Here is an 18,809-nt window from a genome sequence, read left to right as displayed (position 1 = left end):
AATTAGTTCTTGGGAAGGAAAATATTCATGCAATTGACATTTGCAACCACGAGTCAATTTTCTTTACTTTGATTTTCTCGTTTAGTTTGACTTAGCATTTATGTAACTCACCTTATGCTGATCAATGAGAGTTCGAAGAGCATCCTCGTCCTCTGGGAGAACGCCATGGAAACGAAGGGTTTGCTCCGCCTCGGCCAGCCACTCCAACAGGGCATGCACCACCGAATGGAATTCCTCTGCCTACAGGTTCACACATACACACACACCCCAGTTCCAAATATGCTTAGTACAGCAGATTCTTCCTCTCAATGAAAAAAAAAAAGTTTTCTATTTAAATAGATTAATCATATGCACTATCCCCATTAAAAAGATAAAAGTTAGATGGTGCTGCATTTTACAGATGTAAGGAAGCATCTAATATATAAAAAAGACCTAGAGCCCTAGCTGGTTTGGCTCAGTGGATAGAGTGTCAGCCTACGGACTGAGGGTCCCGGGTTCGATTCCGGTCAAGGGTCAATGCCCAGGTTGCAGGCTCGATCCCAGTAGGGGTTGTGCAGGAGGCAGCCAATCAATGATTCTCTCTCATCATTGATGTTTCTATCTCTCTCTCCCCCTCCCTTCCTCTGAAATCAATAAAAATATATTTAAAAAAAATAAAAAAGGCCTATATATGAATTTTAACAATCTGATTTTAGATGAATGGCAGCCCATTATACATTCAGGCTGAAAAATTACTCAAGCAGCACATTATGGGAAGATTAGAAAGCCTCCCTTGATAGTAATTTAAGTTTTGGGGGGAAGGACGGGGAGAGTGGGGGGAGGACCCAGGCACTGATGCTTTAAGAATGTCCATCTCCATGATCGTCTTGGTTAAGAAATGGGGAGCTTCACGGGCCTTCACAAGGGCAGTTCTCATGGAGGCCTCAATACCTTCCCACTACACCTGCTGTAAGTACATAATTTTTACCTGGCGCAGAGCTGCTTCTAACCGAGTCTGCTTTGACACAGAAAGTGCGCACACGGTCTCCCAGCGTGTGCTCAGTTCCTGCATCTGGACCCGGACCCAGGAGGAGTCGTCCCGGCTGCCTTCTATGAGCTCCCGGGCCGAGCGCTTCAAGGCCTGCACGCTGCTGGTTCTCTTCCCCAGTTCCTTTTGGAAGGCCTAAAGAAAACCATATTCTTATCGAAGTCAATTTTTAATTACAAAACCAAAACAGTCAAACATAGTTTCAAATATATGTGTGCAAATAATAACATCATGGACAGATCTCTGAGACGTGGAGTTGAAGGACCCGGATTTGTCACAGAATCTGTCAGAGCACCGTTAGGGCCAGTCTTGTATCTTAGACACAGACAGCGGGCTGCTGGCTGCCAGAGGGGAGGCTGGCTGGGGAGCTGGTTGAAAAAGGTGAAGGGATTACGAAGTACAAATTGGCAGCTACAAAATAGTCATGGGGATGTAAAGTACAGCGTAGGGAGTATAGTCAGTAATATTGTAATAACTATGTATGGACCAGGTGGATACTAGAAATATTGGGGGAACACTTGGTAAAGTATATGACTGTCTAGCCACCAAGCTGTATACCTGAACTAATGCAAAATAATATTGAATGAAAACTGTAATTGAAAAATAAAATGTCAAGTTCTTTAAAAAACAGCAGTCTTGTATAAATTGGTTCAATCTTGTAACATTCTCCTGAGTGAACAACCCTATTTTTTAAATGACACATTGGGTTTAAATAACAGTGGCCACCTTTTATTTCAATTCCACAAAATAATGCATCAAGTTCCTTCTTTTCTATGATTCCTTAAAATGGTGTCTCAATTCCTCTCAAATCATTACTGAGTACCAAGTGCGTGTTGACCACCACACTACTCTTACTTAGTGTAAACAGGCGTAAGAGACTAACGAATAACTAAGGAATCCTGGGGTACATCATGGGGATCCTTCATGACAATGGCAGGAAATCTCATGTAAAGTTGGCATGCAGTCCTTTTTCTCTATAACATGCCTTCGTCTTTTACAGCATCCTGAATACTACTAACCCATAATGTCAAATTTTAGTAGCTTAAATCCTTGTCACTTTGGAGTAAAAGCTTTTTGGTTTTTGCTCCCATCTAATCCATGTAAACTCTGATGTGTCAGGAGTTAAATTGGCTTCTTTTGGCCACAGTCTTAATCCAAGAAATGAACCTGGGGTTCTTTACTTCTGATATAAGAGTCTGTATATGAGACTAGATCTTTCAAAGAGCCAACTTTATGTATAGGATAATATTATCTTATCTTTCTTTAAAAAAATGATCACAAATGAATATTACCAAGCACATTTTATCATTGTGGCTGAATCCATGGCTTTCTAGTTTGGTACTCAGATCATTCATAAAAGAAAGCCCATCAAAATCAGTGATGAATTCTTTGCTGATTTCCTTCTAACAGTGTTAAACAAGATGTACCTGCATATAGACATGCACACACACATGCGTGGGCACACACACATGCATATATAGATGGGACAGTGTCTAAACATTCTATTTGTGATAGGACTAGTCCAATAGATCTGAGTAGACTTTCCAATGTACTCTGTATACTTAAATTTCTTGAGCCTTCCAATTGTATTACTAATGCTGAATGATTAATTCGTTCTTGATGACCTTTAATATATAAAAAACCTGGCAAGTGCCTAGGGGAGTAAATGTTTAGACAGTGAGCTTACAAAAATGGTATTTATGTAAAAAGTAACATTACACTATTCATTACTCATTGAATGGCTGCCAGGGAATGGAAAGGTTTATATTAATCATGCACAAAACATTTGTTTTAATATCGGCAAAGCAACGTAATTCTTTAAATTTTCATTTGTGTGGGCCTGATCAATGTTCTCCATTTATTCTTTTATTTTCTCATATTCAAAATAACAAACTCGCCTTTATTGATATAATGAGATAACAGAACCAGAAAAGGGGAACTAAATGTGCAAAAGGACCAACTGTTTAAAAAAAGAATAGGTAAGATCAAAATAGCATAATCAGGGAAGTATAAAGAGAGCATTTTTAAATGAAATAAATTTTCTGAACTCAAAAAGGATAAGAGGGGAAATACAACATGAATTCAAGCAGTGCTGTAAAACATCTCTATATAAAGTCAACTCTGACACAACCCTTCTACATTAGTACAGTACCTCATGTTGTTTTTAAGCTCTCTAAGTTGTAACAGCATTTGATCATAATTTAGAACCTTACACTCAATATCAGCTGGAGGTCTCAAATATGAACTTTGATTTACACAGTTTAACATACATATCAGAAGATTTCAAGAAAACCAATGTTCTTGAAGTAATAATCAAATTCCTCAGCATATGCGGTTGTCTCATAAGTTGCTATAGTTCAAGGGCAAGGTTAAAACGTTTTTTAAAAAAAGAAAAGCAGCTGACCATGACCTCCATAGATCATGTCACATTATCTATCTGCTTATGCAATGATCAAGTTCCAGGTCACTCAATGAATGTTTCTAAATTACATTACATAATCATTTAAATGAATAAAAAAAAAAGATAGTAAAACATTCTTGAAACACGTTTTAAAGCACCAGAGAATAAAATTGCTTTCCAAGTTCTAAAAGGTCTTGGATCTGGAAATTAAAAACAAAAGTATGCCATTGACACTAAAATGATTTTCCTACACCATCTTTAAAGTTGGCTTCCTGATTTTGCTCAACTGTACATACACCTCAATATTAAAAACTGTTATGTAGCATGATATATAGTATCTACGATTTTAAAAGGCTAAATGGTAAGAGTTTCTTCTCTACCCAGAATAATCAAAATGAAATGAATAAAATGACCCAGGTAACAATACCTTGTGATTATCGATCAGATTCATCACTAAATCAATGTCTCCATGGACAGGCTGGTCTTCTGCCAGCTGGGGCTCCACTCTATATAACCAATCAATGAGGGCCTGCAGGGCATCTGTGAATTGTCCGGAAAATAACAGCGCTTCCTCCAATTTGTTTTGTCTGGGGGGTGGGCGGGAGAAGAATCAATCCGTGCAACAAAAAAGCCAGCCTGTACATGCTAACAGCTAAAATGTATTGATGACGTTTGAGCCGAACTCAGAGGAAAACCAATGTATTGGTATTCTCTGCTGTTTTTGTGCTTCCCTTAAACAACAACAACAACAAACAACAACACTTTTTTCAACCCTTCTCTTTTATTCCTTAAATGCATGGCATTGTCCCAGGAAAATTCCTTCATCACCACCTCTGGAAGCCATAGACCCTTCCATTTCTTCGTGAAAGTGTGGCTTTTTAATGAAAAAAACCTTTTTTTAAAATTATGTTCTAAATTATCATACAGTAAAATGGAGGGTTTTGGGTATACGGTTCTGTGAATTTGAACACATGTATAGGTAGATTCATGTAATTATCATCATAATCGAGATACAGAACAGTTCCATCACCCCAAAAATCGCCCTGTGATGCCTCTGTATAGTCTCAGCCTGCCCCCATCTCTAACCCCTGGCATTGACGGATCTGTCTGCCATCACTGATCTTCTGTATTCTCAAGAATGTCATATAAAAGAAAACACTTATCTCACTATATGACATTGTATAAAGCATGACCTTTTGAGATTGGAGAAGGTTTTTAAATTTTTTAGATAAAACACAAAAATATTACTGTGAAATTCCACAGAGTGGAATATAATACTCTACTTAATCTTGATACTGACTAAAGCAATTTGACTAAGATCAATGAAAACTTTGAAAACATTTCTGATATATTTGAACTCTTTCAGTACTATTGTACTTTCTTTAAAATTTTGGGCCTTTGCCCAGCTGGCGTGGCTCATGAACCAGGAGGTCACGGTTCAAGTCCCACAGGGGAAATGCCCAGGTTGCGGGCTCAACCCCCAGTAGGGGGCGTGCAGGAGGCAACCGGATCACTGATTCTCTCTCATTATTGAAGTTTCTCTCTTTTTCTCTCTCTCTCTCTCTTTCTCCTCCCCTCCCTCTCTGAAGTCAATAAAATATATTTTTTAAAAATTTGGGGGGCCTTCACAGTTTAAGTGTAATGAGAAAAAGGGAGATTAGAAAGGGGTGGATGGAAGTTGGAGGGGAACACAGGGGTCAGATCAGTAGACCTTGCACAATAAGAGATTATATTTTAGTTCACACCATAGTAAGTCCCTAAAGGGCACGAAGTGGAGGATGACCAGCTTCCATTTACTTAAAAAAACAAACTACCTAGTAGTTATGTAGAAATCGGACTAAGGAGGACAAGAGCAGACCTGGAAGATCAGTCAGGTGTGAGATGACAGAAGCTTGGGGAATGTTCTAGCTTCTGTGTGAACTGAATAGTTAAAAACAATCGTGATGATCAGCAAAGCCTTCTCTGCAGGTTCTGTGTGAGGGGGGGACTAAGGACCAGAGAAGTTCCCCAGGCAAAGGACGTATTTCAGGTTCCTAAAATGTCCCTGCAAAGTACGGCTCTTGTGTATCTGAAAGAGGTCTACAAAGTAACCAAACATTTGGTTCATTAAAGAACATCTCACCTTTCCACGGACTTTCCACAGATCGTGTCCCACTTGTCTCGGAGCTCACTCAACATGTCATCCAGTTTCAGGTTGTCATCAGCCAGGGAGGTTTTCTCCTTCAGAGAACGTCCAGTTCTGTTGGTGGTGTCGTACACAGAATGCTTGGCTCCAAGGGATTTCTGAAACTCCTAGATGTTAAACAAGAATACAATGTGCATTTATACTTGGGACTAATACACAAATGGGTAAGAGACACTCAAAGAGGCATCTCTAATAAACCGAGTCTAACCATCGGAAGACATCAGCAAATAATCAAGTCACACAATTCAGTGCCATACTCTACACAGGAACACATCAGGATAGACAATCATCTTTACATTTTCAAATTATTACTATTATCAAGAAAATAATTTCAAAACAAAACAAATCCAAAATCTTTTGTAGCTATAAACTACAAACAGTATTCTAGTTATGATATGATAGAACTGCTAATAAACTATTGAAAATCCCGTGGTTTAGGGAGGAAAATGTACTAGTAGTTAACATTCTATGAGTAACTATTGGTCCAATAAGGACACAGTGGGACTCAATACTGTATAAATTTATGAGTTTTTGCCAAACAGTTTTTTTTTGGCACACATTTCCTATATTCACAGTAATTTTACATGTAATTTTATCTGTGAGCTAGGAAGAGGGACAAATAAGAACCACACCGTTAGGTCCCTATGTTTAGACCTACTAGTCATTGTAAGCACACCACTTGAAGGCCTACACCCGTCCTCTCCACCTCTTTAATGACCTACCAAAGTCTCAAAAGATCTAAAGATTACTCTCCCATGTACCAAATAGCTATCCTGTTAACAGGACCTCCATGATTTGATGCTTCATGTTTGTGTGTATATGTGCAGGAGCGGTGAATTCTATCCTTTCTACACAACTCAATTATAAGCCTTTCTGCAGCTGGGATATTGTCTTTGTAAGCCTCTCATTATCAGGTTATATTTTCTATGTGTTTATAGAATGTAATAAAACGAATGAGCCAACTGCTATTGAATATATAATCCCAGGGATGAGAAGAAAGCTAGGTCAACTGAATAGGCAGTTTACAAGCTCATAAAATATCACGAGAACACTTAATATAGTGATTCTCAATCCTGGAAGCACATTAGAATTACCCCAGATAGTAAAATGCTATACAAATGTATAATTTTCCAAAATAACCTCAGTTAAAATTACCTAATATGTTTTTATTGCCTTTAAAAGCAAGACACTTTAAGTGGCTTATAATGACTAAGATATTTATTTTGTCTTGTAAAAGGAAGCAACTACATCTGGGAATTTCTTAGCAGTGAGCACAAGTAGAATATCACACTATTTCTGCCGTTCTCTGTACATATTATGTTTTCATGTTATTCTAAACAGAATGCTAGTTTTAGAAGCACGGTATTGACAGATTTCCTTCACATAGTAAATACACAACAAATGTTATACTGAATACAGGGCAGGTTAAAACTCTTTAAGGACAAAAAGTACCCAAATAATGAACAGAAAAGACTTCTTTTAAAACTGGCTTAATGAACCTTGTATCTTTATTTCTGAGAGATGGTGATTGTGGCTATAGGTCACACTAGGGAAAATAGAGAATCTCACAGGATTCTTTGCACATTGTTATTTCTAGGATTTTCGAATTTAAATGTTCAATAGACTTTCATAAGACTACATGACATGACATCTACGAGCAAGTTCAAATAAGGCATTCTACATTGAGAAGGAGGCTCTCATTTTTCCATCAGAGGGGACAGAAGGAAGGTGCTGCTCACCCTCACTGTGCGGTCAGTATTACGTGTGGCAGCTCAGGGACATAGGCCACCAGCAGGACAAGCCATTCATAAGCCCTCATCTCGCCAAAACGGGTGCTCACTATGTTTCCTTCCGTCATCATAGGATCATGACCCTCTGAGGTAAGTGGATTTGCTAATGGAAGCAACCATCTAGAATTTTCTGATGATGACCTTACATTGCCCCATATTTTTTTCAATCCTTTTATAAATGATCATGTTTCAAGCAATGATTTACATATAGATGCCTAAAAATGTACAACTATTTGCAGGAATCACTCCCCTTTACCCACATCCTCACCCTGAGTGCTGATGATCAAACAGAATGACAGAAGGACCCAAACTTAACCGATTTGAGAAGGATGGGGAAATGCACTTTGAATGCCATGTGGTAGGAATAGAAAAGGTAGAAAATATAAAATTCAATGTTTCTACATCTAATTTACACAAGGAAGCCACTGACTGTGTTTCCTTGAGGGTTAGGATGGAGTTTCATATACCCACACATACACATTGTAGAAAAAACCAATTTCCCCCAATGCACTGTTAAAAAGAAATTTACATTATTTTTTACTATAGAATTATCTTCTATATGGCTTATGATAGGAAATACAAGATAAGACAATTGTGCTAAAATTGAAATGCCAATGTTTGAACCCCTACAAAACCTTTATATGTTTTAGGTTATAGAAGAATTCCAGTTTTAATTTTGCCTGTTTTCTTTTACCAATGAACCCTAGATCATAATGGAATGGACCAACGTGAAGGGCAATTGTTTTAAATTTCATGTAATTCACATTGAACAACCTTTCTTTCCTCTAGTGACAAATAAATGCACAACCAAGTAGGAAATGAAAAGTAATCTTGAAATATATAAAGACATACTATGCTTTTCTTTTCTTTTTTAAATCCTCACCTGAGGACATGTTTTTGTTTTTTTCCATTATTGATTTTTAGAGCAAGAGGAAGGGAAAGAGAAAAACATTGATGTGAGAGAGAGAAACTTTGATTGGTTGCCTCCAGCACGCTCCCAGACCGGGGATTGAACCCATAACATAGGTATGTGCCGTAATCAGGAATTGAACCTGCAATCTTTTGGTATACTGGATGATGCTCCAACCAGCTGAGCCACTCAGCCAGGGCACCATATGCTTTTCTTAACTGTAGACCCACCTTATGCTGTGAGAGTTGTGTCTTTAGTTTGTCTGGATCGTTGGCAATTTCCAGTTCAGAATCCAAAGACTTTTCCGACTCCTCTAGCCACTCCATAAGTTTAGTCCAAGCTTCATGGAACTGTAAAGAAATTCACATTTTGTCCAGGAAACTTTCACTATACACTATATTTAAAATCTAATATTTATTTAAAATAGAAATTAATGTTAATGGAAATGTTGAAAATTATTAATTCAACAATTCCCCTGAAGAAGAAAAAAGCAGTAGTTTCATCAGCAGATTACAAACTGTCTTGTTTACACTGGCTTTTGTGGTTTTGCCCATGGTCTCTTTGTTATAATTCATTCAAGCACACAAAGTTTAACAAAAATAGATATGTTAGAAAGCATCAGGGAAAACTTCCCTCCCTTTCATTTTCTTAATAATTAACATCAACTCTCAGAGAATTTTATTTGCTTTCTGCTGTCTCTTGACATTTCTGGCTTTACTTCTAAGGTGTTTAATTCTTATGTTAAGAAAAGGAATAAAACAGGAGAAAGAGCATAAAGTTTGTAAACTGGCTGTAGAAAGTAACAAGAACAAAGAGGTCATTTCATTCCCATTTAATACAAAGATAGCTGAACATCTTTATTTTGCTATCAAAATCCTCACCTCAATGCCCATGCCTCACATAATCGGTTTAGTATGTAAGAGCACCCATAGTACTTGAGTTCTAACAAAATAGAATTCTCTTTGTCATCGACCTTGAAATAGTCTGGTGCTACATATATTTCATTTCACCCACAGTCTGTTTTCTGTTTATCTCTGAGACTAGTGGGTACTATTTTTGGAGACCAAGTTGTGAAAACGGTTATAAATTATGCCTCATAATAAAGTTAAGTGAACAGATACATAGCAAAGACTTAGGTAATCAAAACAAAATGTGTTTTATATCAAAGCACATTAATAATGGAATAACAAAAAGACACTTCTTACCAAAACAGCACAATAAGAGCACGGAATTTGCAAAGCTGCAAGGGCCCCTTGGAGCTCATCTCATCAAACCTGCTCTCCCTACACACCCCTCCCACATGCTAATCAATTTAAACATGAAAATATGGAGGCCAGAACAGGAACAGACATTGTCCAAGTCAGAGAACTACGGTCAACATCTGAGCCCAAAACGGAGATCTTAGAATAAAAAAAAAGAAAGAAAAAATAAAATAAAGATACAGCTAGTCATGGTGTTAGGTAGTCTTACTACAAATTACATTGGCTATAACAGTTAGATGGTAAGTTTAATTATATAAACACACAGGTTCTAAGGCTGGTCCTACTTTCAAAACTATTTTTAAATGGTAAAAACAGAAGAAATGCTATGCTTTTGCATTGAGACCAGAAGTTAATTAAACAAACAGAAAATAAAATTGATTAAATGGAGAAGGGAGGAAGAGAATGGGCAACTGGCTTCTGGCATCCAAGAGATTTTTATAAGCTAGATGTCCTTAACTCAAAAACGCCTAAACTACAGACTGTTACATATGTGGAGAGAAAAATGACAGGCTCAGTATTAATGTTATCTTACAAAATCATTAGGGACTAGTTCCATTCCAGGGACTCACTTATAACACTGCTGATATCATACCTCCCACTCAAAAAGGGATATACGGCATGTAATCCTATAACAGTGTAATCTGTCATTTCCAAAGCCCTTAAATACTTGTGCTGATAACTTTAAACAGTGAAACTCTAAACTCCCAGGACATCTTTTATATCACCCAACTGAGCCTCGCTCCCCCAAACAATGGAGTGCAGCACCAATGATGGACAAATGCAACTGAATAGGACAAAGAGAGTCATAAAAATCCAGCCTCGATATTACACTTTCTAGTTTTGAATAAAAATCAACGATATATGCCAAGCAAGGTGAGTGCATCTCTCTCTCCCCTGGAGAACAAAGACATGTAATTTTGCTTCTCCTCTGTGTGTAGTCTAGAATACAATATTAATGACAGGTGAAGAAAGTTAGGCTAGTTCCTTGTGAGTGTCTCTAGATTAAAAAAAAAAAAAAAAAGCAGCCCCAAAAGATTCAAACAATTTAAAAGTGGGATGGAGCTGTATCAAAATATTAGCAAAGAAATAAAGGCTTGCCAACAATGCACAGATTCAGGAAGGTGAGGAGTACCCACTCACTCAGACACAGAATATCCCTCTCGGGAGGTTGTCTCAGAGGGCTCAATGTCTGGCTCTCAGCTGACAGTTTGAAGAAAGTCTGGCTTAGGAACTAAATAAAAGGTAGCCATATAATAAAGTATGATGTCTCACTCTATGTATGAGAACGGAGGTTGACAGGACAAAGAAACAAACAAACAAACCCAACGACAAAAATTCTGAGGGCTTAAGATAATGGTCTGTCTATGAAGTCAACCTATAATCAGTCTTTTCAAGATCAGTCCCCGGGGCCTGAAGCTGCTGCCAGGTAAAAAGTAAATGTCATCATCCCAACCCAGGCCACAGCCCTTTCAGGAAATGAACACCTTGGCTTCCTGCCAGGATTGTTACCCATAATGCAGCCTGCAATGCAAGTACTTTACTAACATAACCTATATTTCAAAAACTAGAACTGATGTATTGCCAAGTTCAGAGAATTTCTATAAAGGTTTACCTGCTTGGCCCTCTTCCTTGCTTCATCCAAAGATCTTCCTCTTTCTACTAACCGTTGAACCACTTTTTCCCATCGACCCTGGACACTGATGAGCAGATTCTTAATGAGGACAACATCTTGTTTCTGGCTAAAATATTTCAGGTGGGTTCCAGTTTTATCCAGCTCTATTATCTGCTCACGGTGAGAATTTACTTCATTGGCAAAGACCTTTCCAAAAAAAAGGGATAAAATGAGAAACAAATGAAGAATGGACCTATCTTGAAAATGCTTCTGGTGTCATAAGCTGAAACTATTTCAAAGGACAAAAGAAAGGTTTTCAAACTAGCAAATTCATGCTTTTGACATGAAAACAGCCAGCTGTCTAAAAGGTCTGAAGTCAGAATGCTCTCCATGTGAGTTATGGCATACCTTGTGTTCATCGATTTGAAACAAGACTGTGTCCAAGATAAGACTTGGCCGAGAAGCAACATTTAGGGTCTGTTCAGCCTGGGTGAGCCAGTTGATGAAGTCTTGGAGAGAATTGTGGAACTCCATTGCCAAGTTGAGGGCTTCTTCCAGTTTAGTCTGCGAAGAAAGGTTGTTTAGTATTTGATGATATTTAAAAGTTTTCTTTCCTCCCACTTAAACCACTCTCTGGCGGCTATCCTTCCCATCTATACTTTATGCATAAGCTATATTACCTAAACAGTTTATGAATGTAATGGACTGTCCCTAAGGTACTGGCAAGTCAAACCCCTTGAAGTATATTAAGAAGCATCTCACTGCAGCTAGAAACATTTTAATATACATTAAATTGTGGTTTGGGGTCAATTAAGCACAGAACACAGTTACTGAAAAGCATCTGTGAAATGAAAACTTGACAGTCATAAGATTTTTGGAATTATAATAATATTAAATACATATATATATATATATATATATATATATATATATATATATGCTGTATTGGCGAGGACATACAATCTAGTACTATTCCTATCCTATCATTTTTCTTACAGCATTAAACAGTAATGTTTTTTAAAAAATTTGTTTTTATTGATTTCAGAGAGGAAGGGAGAGGGGATAGAAGCATCAGTGATGAGAGAGAATCATTTATTGGCTGCCTTCTGCACGCCCCCTACTGAGGATTGAGCCTGCAACCAAGCCTGTGCCCTTGACTGGGAATTGAACCACAGCCTCCTGGTTCATAGGTCAACACAACCATTGAGCAACACTGGCCAGGCAAGAGTAATATTTTTAATCTCATCTCATGTATTTTTTTCATAAAGTGCTTACTAGTTATGGACAATTATTTCATTCTCTTGATCTCCCTCACTCCCTCCTCTTACATACATCCTTTTGTTTACTAAGTCTGACTAGAATAGAATTATTTAACAACCCAAAATTTGAGTAGTTCACAAATTTAAAAATATAGCTAGTAACAGTGATCTCTGATACACTGTTATCTATGTTTGAATAGATTCCTTTAACTCTGTTCTTCCTTTAGAACAAAATACTATTTTCAACTGACCCCATGAAAACTCCTAATGTATATAAATAAATTCAAACATGGATCATTAAAAATTCCACTGATCATGCTTCTCAAAGATAAGGTAAAACCCTTGAAATAAAACAACTAAAACATTCATTCTATTATATTAATCAAAGCACATACTTTCCTTTCATTGAGTTTGGTTTCCACCGATTCCCATTTTTCTTTCAAGTTATTTATGTCTTGGTCAATATTTGTCTCTGCAGATTCGGGGCATCTTGCAAGCAGCTGTTGGCCTTTCTGCATCAGACTCTTATATGTTTCTTCTTTCACATCAAAGGCGGCACAGATTTCCTATCGAGATACCCCATGCCCCAAGTTATATCACTTTTTAAGAGAATAAAATCTAAGAGTTCTTATTCCATTTCACCAAACCCAAGCCCCTTACCATATATTCATCTCTATCCAGCATACAGCATAACCCTCAGACATTCAAACTCTTCACTATACTGAAACAACAACTAAATCTATAGCCATAACCTGTCCACTGAGAAATCTCAGAAATACTGCCACCATCACTAATCCATTCTGGCATGCGAAGGTTTGTAAAACAGTATTTTAAATGCTATGGAAAAAGGCTTCACTGTATAGTAACCAATCAGTCTGTGACCTTTGGCAAAAACGTTAACCTCATTGAGCCTTGACTTCCTCCTTTGTAAAGCAGGTTCTAAGTCTCTCCTGGGACTAGCTAATACAATAACTGTAATATTTTTGGTATAATTTAGTTCTGGGCGCAGAAGACATTCAGTGGATAGAAAGTAAAGACCCAGTCTAGTAAGATATTTCAGTTGCTTATTAAGACTTTGGAATCACAAAAGCCAAACTTATAGTACTATGAGAATTTTACTCTCACTTATAACATTTTTAAAGCTTTCAACTAGAATGCAATGTGCATTTTCTACAGAGAATATAAAAAAAAAATACTGTTTAAACAAATCCAGAATTTAAAAACAATGAAACAAGAGTTACATTCCTATAAAAATACTAAGACTAGTTCTAGTCCATTGATTCAGTTATAATGTGGGTCAAATCATAGCTCCCCCACTGAAAAATTATATATTCTATGTCTAACATTTTCAACTTCATAACTTTTAAATTTGAAATATAATTCAAAGAATTCATCCATATTAAAGTATAAAATTCAGTGTTTTATTAGTATATTCACAAGGATGTGCAACTATTACTAATTAACTGCAGGGCATTTCCATTGCCTCAAAGCTTTATAATTTCTTAAGCCTTTAAAAAACCCTTTCTAAACATATTGACATTAACACCTATTGAAAACTTTTAATCCTACAGCAAAACTTTTAGATATAGCCAAATCTCAGGAAACTAGAGTCTTCTAGGTTTTCTGGTTTTCTTCAACTCTAACAACCAAATCAAAAGAATATTACTAAAAATGTATTACAAATATCAATCACTCTTTAGAATCCCTTAAATCTTGGAATGTCTGTAATGCGGCAAATTATGCCAGATTATAGCAAATACCCTACCCAAACCACATAAGCTAATATCCAATATTTTTCTAAAAGTAAAATATCCTAAAGATAAGCTCTTTGCTGTTCAATTTTGTACTTATATTCTTCTAAATTAACATTTTAAAAATATTTTTATTAGAGATTACTCCCAGGCATGTTTGTGCAAGAATCCATTAAACTTACACTTAATAAACATGGTAATAGCTACAGCGGTACTTCCAGGAAAGTAAAGAAGTATCTGGAAGTCAGTCAGGTTTTATGGAAAAAACAAACACTCCCAAGTTATTATTTAGTCAATTTATTTTCCGGTGAACAAATGGTCACTTGTAGCACCAAAAATAAACCAAACTAAAACAACAGTAACAACAACATAACCACAGACACAATAATTTTCTAAAATAATGAATATGCATGAAAGGTTTCTAGAAAATTTCATACTAGATTAGTAAGATTTATGTTAACTGCTCATGGCAATTGTGAAGTAAATAAGATGTTAACTCTGTTGTGTCTCTTCATAAAACCTCAAAGATAGTTACTTCCTCTCCAAATCATCAAATTCAAAATTATTTCCAAATAAGTACAGTTTTAATAAGCTCTTACAACAACATTAGACATCTGCCAAGGAGTGCAGACTTTAATGTTCAATGGCTCATTTCTTTTGTCAAATTCCTAAATACTACTTCTTTTATTTCATAAGATACTAATTATCAGCATTTGGATATTAAAATGAATTCCTGATGCAAATTCACAAGTGTAAGAATTAGAGGATTCGTTTTCAAACTTTGAAACAGACTGTTTTCACTTAGAACTTTTAGAGCTGATTTATAATGGGAAATGAATAACAAATGTCAATAAATCAAAGGCAGCCTAAATTTAATTTGTCAGCCCATATCTCTGTGAAAGAAAGCCAGAGACTCAAGATTAATTGTTTTTTTCCTCCTTATCCTTTGGCATTGACAGGGCCACAGAACCTGGCAGTGAACAGCCCACAGGCAGAATGCTTCAGTTGGACAAACAGAAGCCTCCTCTGGTCCATACCTTGTACAGCATGAAGCTGAAAATACAGCCCTATCACCAACAAAACAAGTAAGTGACCTTGTTTTAACAGGACAAAACCATATTTTCCAGGCTTCTATGAAGTAAGGTGGAAATACAATGATTAACAGCAATAATTTTTAAGTCCATTCTTATTACTTGAGGGAATTTTCCTTTCACTCAAAGAGCAACCGTTTTTAATGTACACAATGTTTATCACTATCCATACAAGTTTATCATTTTTATGGGGGCAGGTATACTTCTAAAAAAATGCCTAGACTTCTAAAACCTCTTTTCATGTACTGACACACCAACCTTTGAAATAAAGAAGAGGTTCCGATTTGAAAAAATTAAATCCATAAATGGTGTTTCTAGCACTTATACATAGAGATTCCTTGCTGTAAAACTCTATATCCTTTAAACCTCCTGCCATGATTTACTTATCACCAGGGCCCATACAAGATGGTTAGTTTCTTAATCTGAGGTTAGAGCTGTAGGAAATCATACACTTACCATGTGGGCATTAAGCTGCTCCCTGGCCGTTTCTGGTAAACCTCCCAGGGGTTTGGATGCTAACAGATGGCGCTCCGTGTCGGTCAGCCACTGCTGCAAATCCTCAATTTCGCCATGGAACCCTTTGGCCTAGAGTGACAGAGAGTTTTAAGTCTGGGCCACAAACATTGTCACTTCCACACAGAAAACAAGGTTTAAACAATCCTGCCTGCTAACCCTCTCTCTGCATTCTTAAGAACAGCCAGGTGCCACTAGGCTGGCCTTGCCTCTCTTCTTCAGGAGGGTGCTGCAAGATAAGACTATTACACTAAGAACTAGAGAGCCTTCTCATCAGCCCTCTTTATCCCACTCATTTTTAACACTTCTTGAGGTGGAAAAATTAAGCAGGGGTTTGCAAACCAATGAAAGAATTGCATGTTTTTTTGGTCTTGAAGACTATAGACAGTTTCAGAAAGTATTCTCTCATTCACCTGGCGCAAGGCACCATCCAGCTGCTGCTTCCGTTGTCCTGTTTTTTCCAAAACATTTTGCCAGCGTTGATTCAAAACCTCTAGTTTGTTCTGAAGGCTGCTTGCTTCTTCTCCTGCACTTGATTCAATTAGATCATTTCCTGCTTTATTAACAGCTTCCACTGTGGACTGATGAGCTAATACATCATTTTGGAGCACCTGAAAATATTAAGATAATACTATGGTTGCTAGTTTATAACATGTTAACATCCCTTTTAGTGCAATGGTTTTCTTTTCTGGTTTTGAAACAAAAGACATCATCTACATAGAATTTTAATACTAATAAAGTTTTAAAATGATGGACTTCTTTTCCCTTACCTTTGTAGCTTTCCTGTCTACCAACATCCCCTGAAATGATTATGTGAGACCATTGCAAGTTCTTCCCATTAGAATAGTTTTGCAATGGATGACATTAAGTATATGACATTATAATTAAAAGGCTCTGAAAGTATTCATATGATTCAAGCTCATTTTAATTGACCTTAATTTTAATGTTGTAAGTAAACAATTTAAGAGATATTTATTTCTATATATCCATTTTCAAATATAAAATTTATTACATTTCTAAGATAAACAGCACTAAGGTTTACAATTAGCACTCTAGAAGGGAAAAATTATCCTAGAATATTCTTTTATCTCCTCTCATTGGAATGGTGCTGGAATTGACTACTAAGTTGACAGGCATCTTAGGAGGCCCTGACACTAAAGGGAAATAGATTTATTTCACTGTACATCGGGGATTCTCAAGCCCAACATTCCAAATTTGAGCTACTCTTTTACTAGAAAATACACATGAGATGCTTACTACGTATCCCAGCAAATAATGCCCTCCTATTCTGTTACACAGTGGAAATACTAGAATGGGTTAATGACACTAGCATAGGCAAGTGGTTCAGTACAGAATGCAACAACAAGGCTAAAAAGATCAATTTTCTTATACTGAAAAGAATGATAAGAATTACACTTTAAAGAACAAATATAGCTTAGTAATAGTTTCCTTTGAAGAAGACTGTAGTTTTGTTTTTGAGAACCAGACAAACCCTGCCTCGAATATTAATAAAAATTGATAATAATCCTTCTCTACACTCACTGACTCAGGATTATCCATGGGAAAGAAAAGAAACATCACCTCCCATCCTAGGTCAGATACCTCACATCTGGACCCGGAAGGATTTTCACTAATGGGTACCACCCACCTATCATCACTGTTTCTCTGACTGTATATACTCATTTTCTGAAGCATCTGGTGAGGGAGTGATTTTCAAAGACTGAAAAATCAACTGAGTAAGATGAATCTTCTTTATAATTCTCATACTGTGAGTTTATAGCATTTACATTCCATTTATAATAAGCATGCTCTCTTGACATGCTAACACTAGGAGTCACCTTTAAAAGGTCAGATTTAAATATCCTTGTAGTCAAAATATAAAAAATAATTCTAAAAAATTCATTCTCTTAAATGGTCCAAGTCCTATATAAGCCCCAGCCTAGGAGCCAGAGAAAAAGGCAGGAGAGGATGGAAACACTTCCTCCCTTCGTCCAACAATTGTGCTGGCAATTCTAAGTCCTTTAACTTTTGACCTTTGAGAAATGAAAGGAGAAAGAGATCCATTTTTAACTGCTCAAAGATAAACAAACAGAAATAAAAGGTCCCTAACTCATCCCTCACCCAAATAACTGGGTCAGAGTGCCTCGTTTTTCCACCTCTACTGTATTCTACAAAGTTCCCGTCACTGATGTATGTGACCTTTTAGGGCAATTGCTAAGTTTATGGAATGTAAATGCTATAAACTCACACTATGAGAATAAACACGTTTTGTTTATATGCAGAGTCAGCCTTACCAGTCATTACTGCTCTTAGCCACGGTATAAGATAGACATTAAATTAAAAATATTAATGATGTATAATATAACTGCTTAATCAAATGTGGTTGGGCAATGACTACAAATATAGACAGAACAAGGTAAAAAAAATAAAAAGAAAGAAATTTAAATTAGGGAAAAATTACTGTGGGGAAAAGTATGGAAGGAGAACTAAAGGACAAATAGTCAAAAACTGCATATCATAATATTAGAGTGCTAAAAAATACCTTTTACTTTTTAAATGCTACTAAATATGTAAAATAAACTTTTTCCATTTGACAATAAAAAAAAATCTTACTTAAGGTTAGGACTTAGGACCTAACCTTAATTAAGATACCACTATTAGTGTGAATGTTAAGGTTCTATGAAAGGCTGTTGAATGTCAGGCTAAACTCTACTGAGCACATAACCTTATATTCAGTAAGCCTAGTAACTTAAGAAAGGGAATTTAGTGTCACAAAGATAACAATAATATAAAATCATATCGCGAAGATCTCAATTTTCAATTTATAAGCTTTAAATCTAGTGCAGGACATAAAAATTCTTTTAAACATAATATGTTAAAAACCTAATTCAGAAAGAAAAAGACTAGGAACACAAAGCCAATGAAAAGTAAGCAGGACAAAGGGCCAGAAAAGCAAGCCTCAACATAATGAGACATACCGATAGAAGTATGTTAGACATGCCAATCAA

At 36.5% G+C, this 18,809-nt stretch overlaps 1 protein-coding gene across 20 annotated transcripts in view; it reads right to left on the bottom strand.

The window, feature by feature from the left end:
- DST (dystonin) overlaps positions 1–18,809 on the bottom strand; it is a 432,285-nt gene that overhangs the window by 23,723 nt on the left and 389,753 nt on the right. For all 20 annotated transcript variants that reach the window (XM_070418341.1, XM_070418345.1, XM_070418343.1 and 17 more), the window contains 10 exons: positions 16,215–16,412; positions 15,745–15,873; positions 12,842–13,012; positions 11,596–11,751; positions 11,188–11,394; positions 8,544–8,663; positions 5,551–5,720; positions 3,856–4,015; positions 968–1,162; positions 112–240 (listed from right to left, as the gene is read on the bottom strand). In XM_070418341.1, the coding sequence (XP_070274442.1) occupies positions 112–240; positions 968–1,162; positions 3,856–4,015; positions 5,551–5,720; positions 8,544–8,663; positions 11,188–11,394; positions 11,596–11,751; positions 12,842–13,012; positions 15,745–15,873; positions 16,215–16,412 (1,635 nt within the window). The remainder of the gene's footprint in view (positions 1–111; positions 241–967; positions 1,163–3,855; positions 4,016–5,550; positions 5,721–8,543; positions 8,664–11,187; positions 11,395–11,595; positions 11,752–12,841; positions 13,013–15,744; positions 15,874–16,214; positions 16,413–18,809) is intronic.

Source organism: Myotis yumanensis, unplaced genomic scaffold (genome assembly GCF_028538775.1).
Source record: "Myotis yumanensis isolate MYYU_CA2020_CCGP unplaced genomic scaffold, mMyoYum1.0.hap1 SCAF_6, whole genome shotgun sequence".
Taxonomy (NCBI): domain Eukaryota; kingdom Metazoa; phylum Chordata; class Mammalia; order Chiroptera; family Vespertilionidae; genus Myotis; species Myotis yumanensis.
This window is presented reverse-complemented; position numbering and strand designations above follow the sequence as displayed.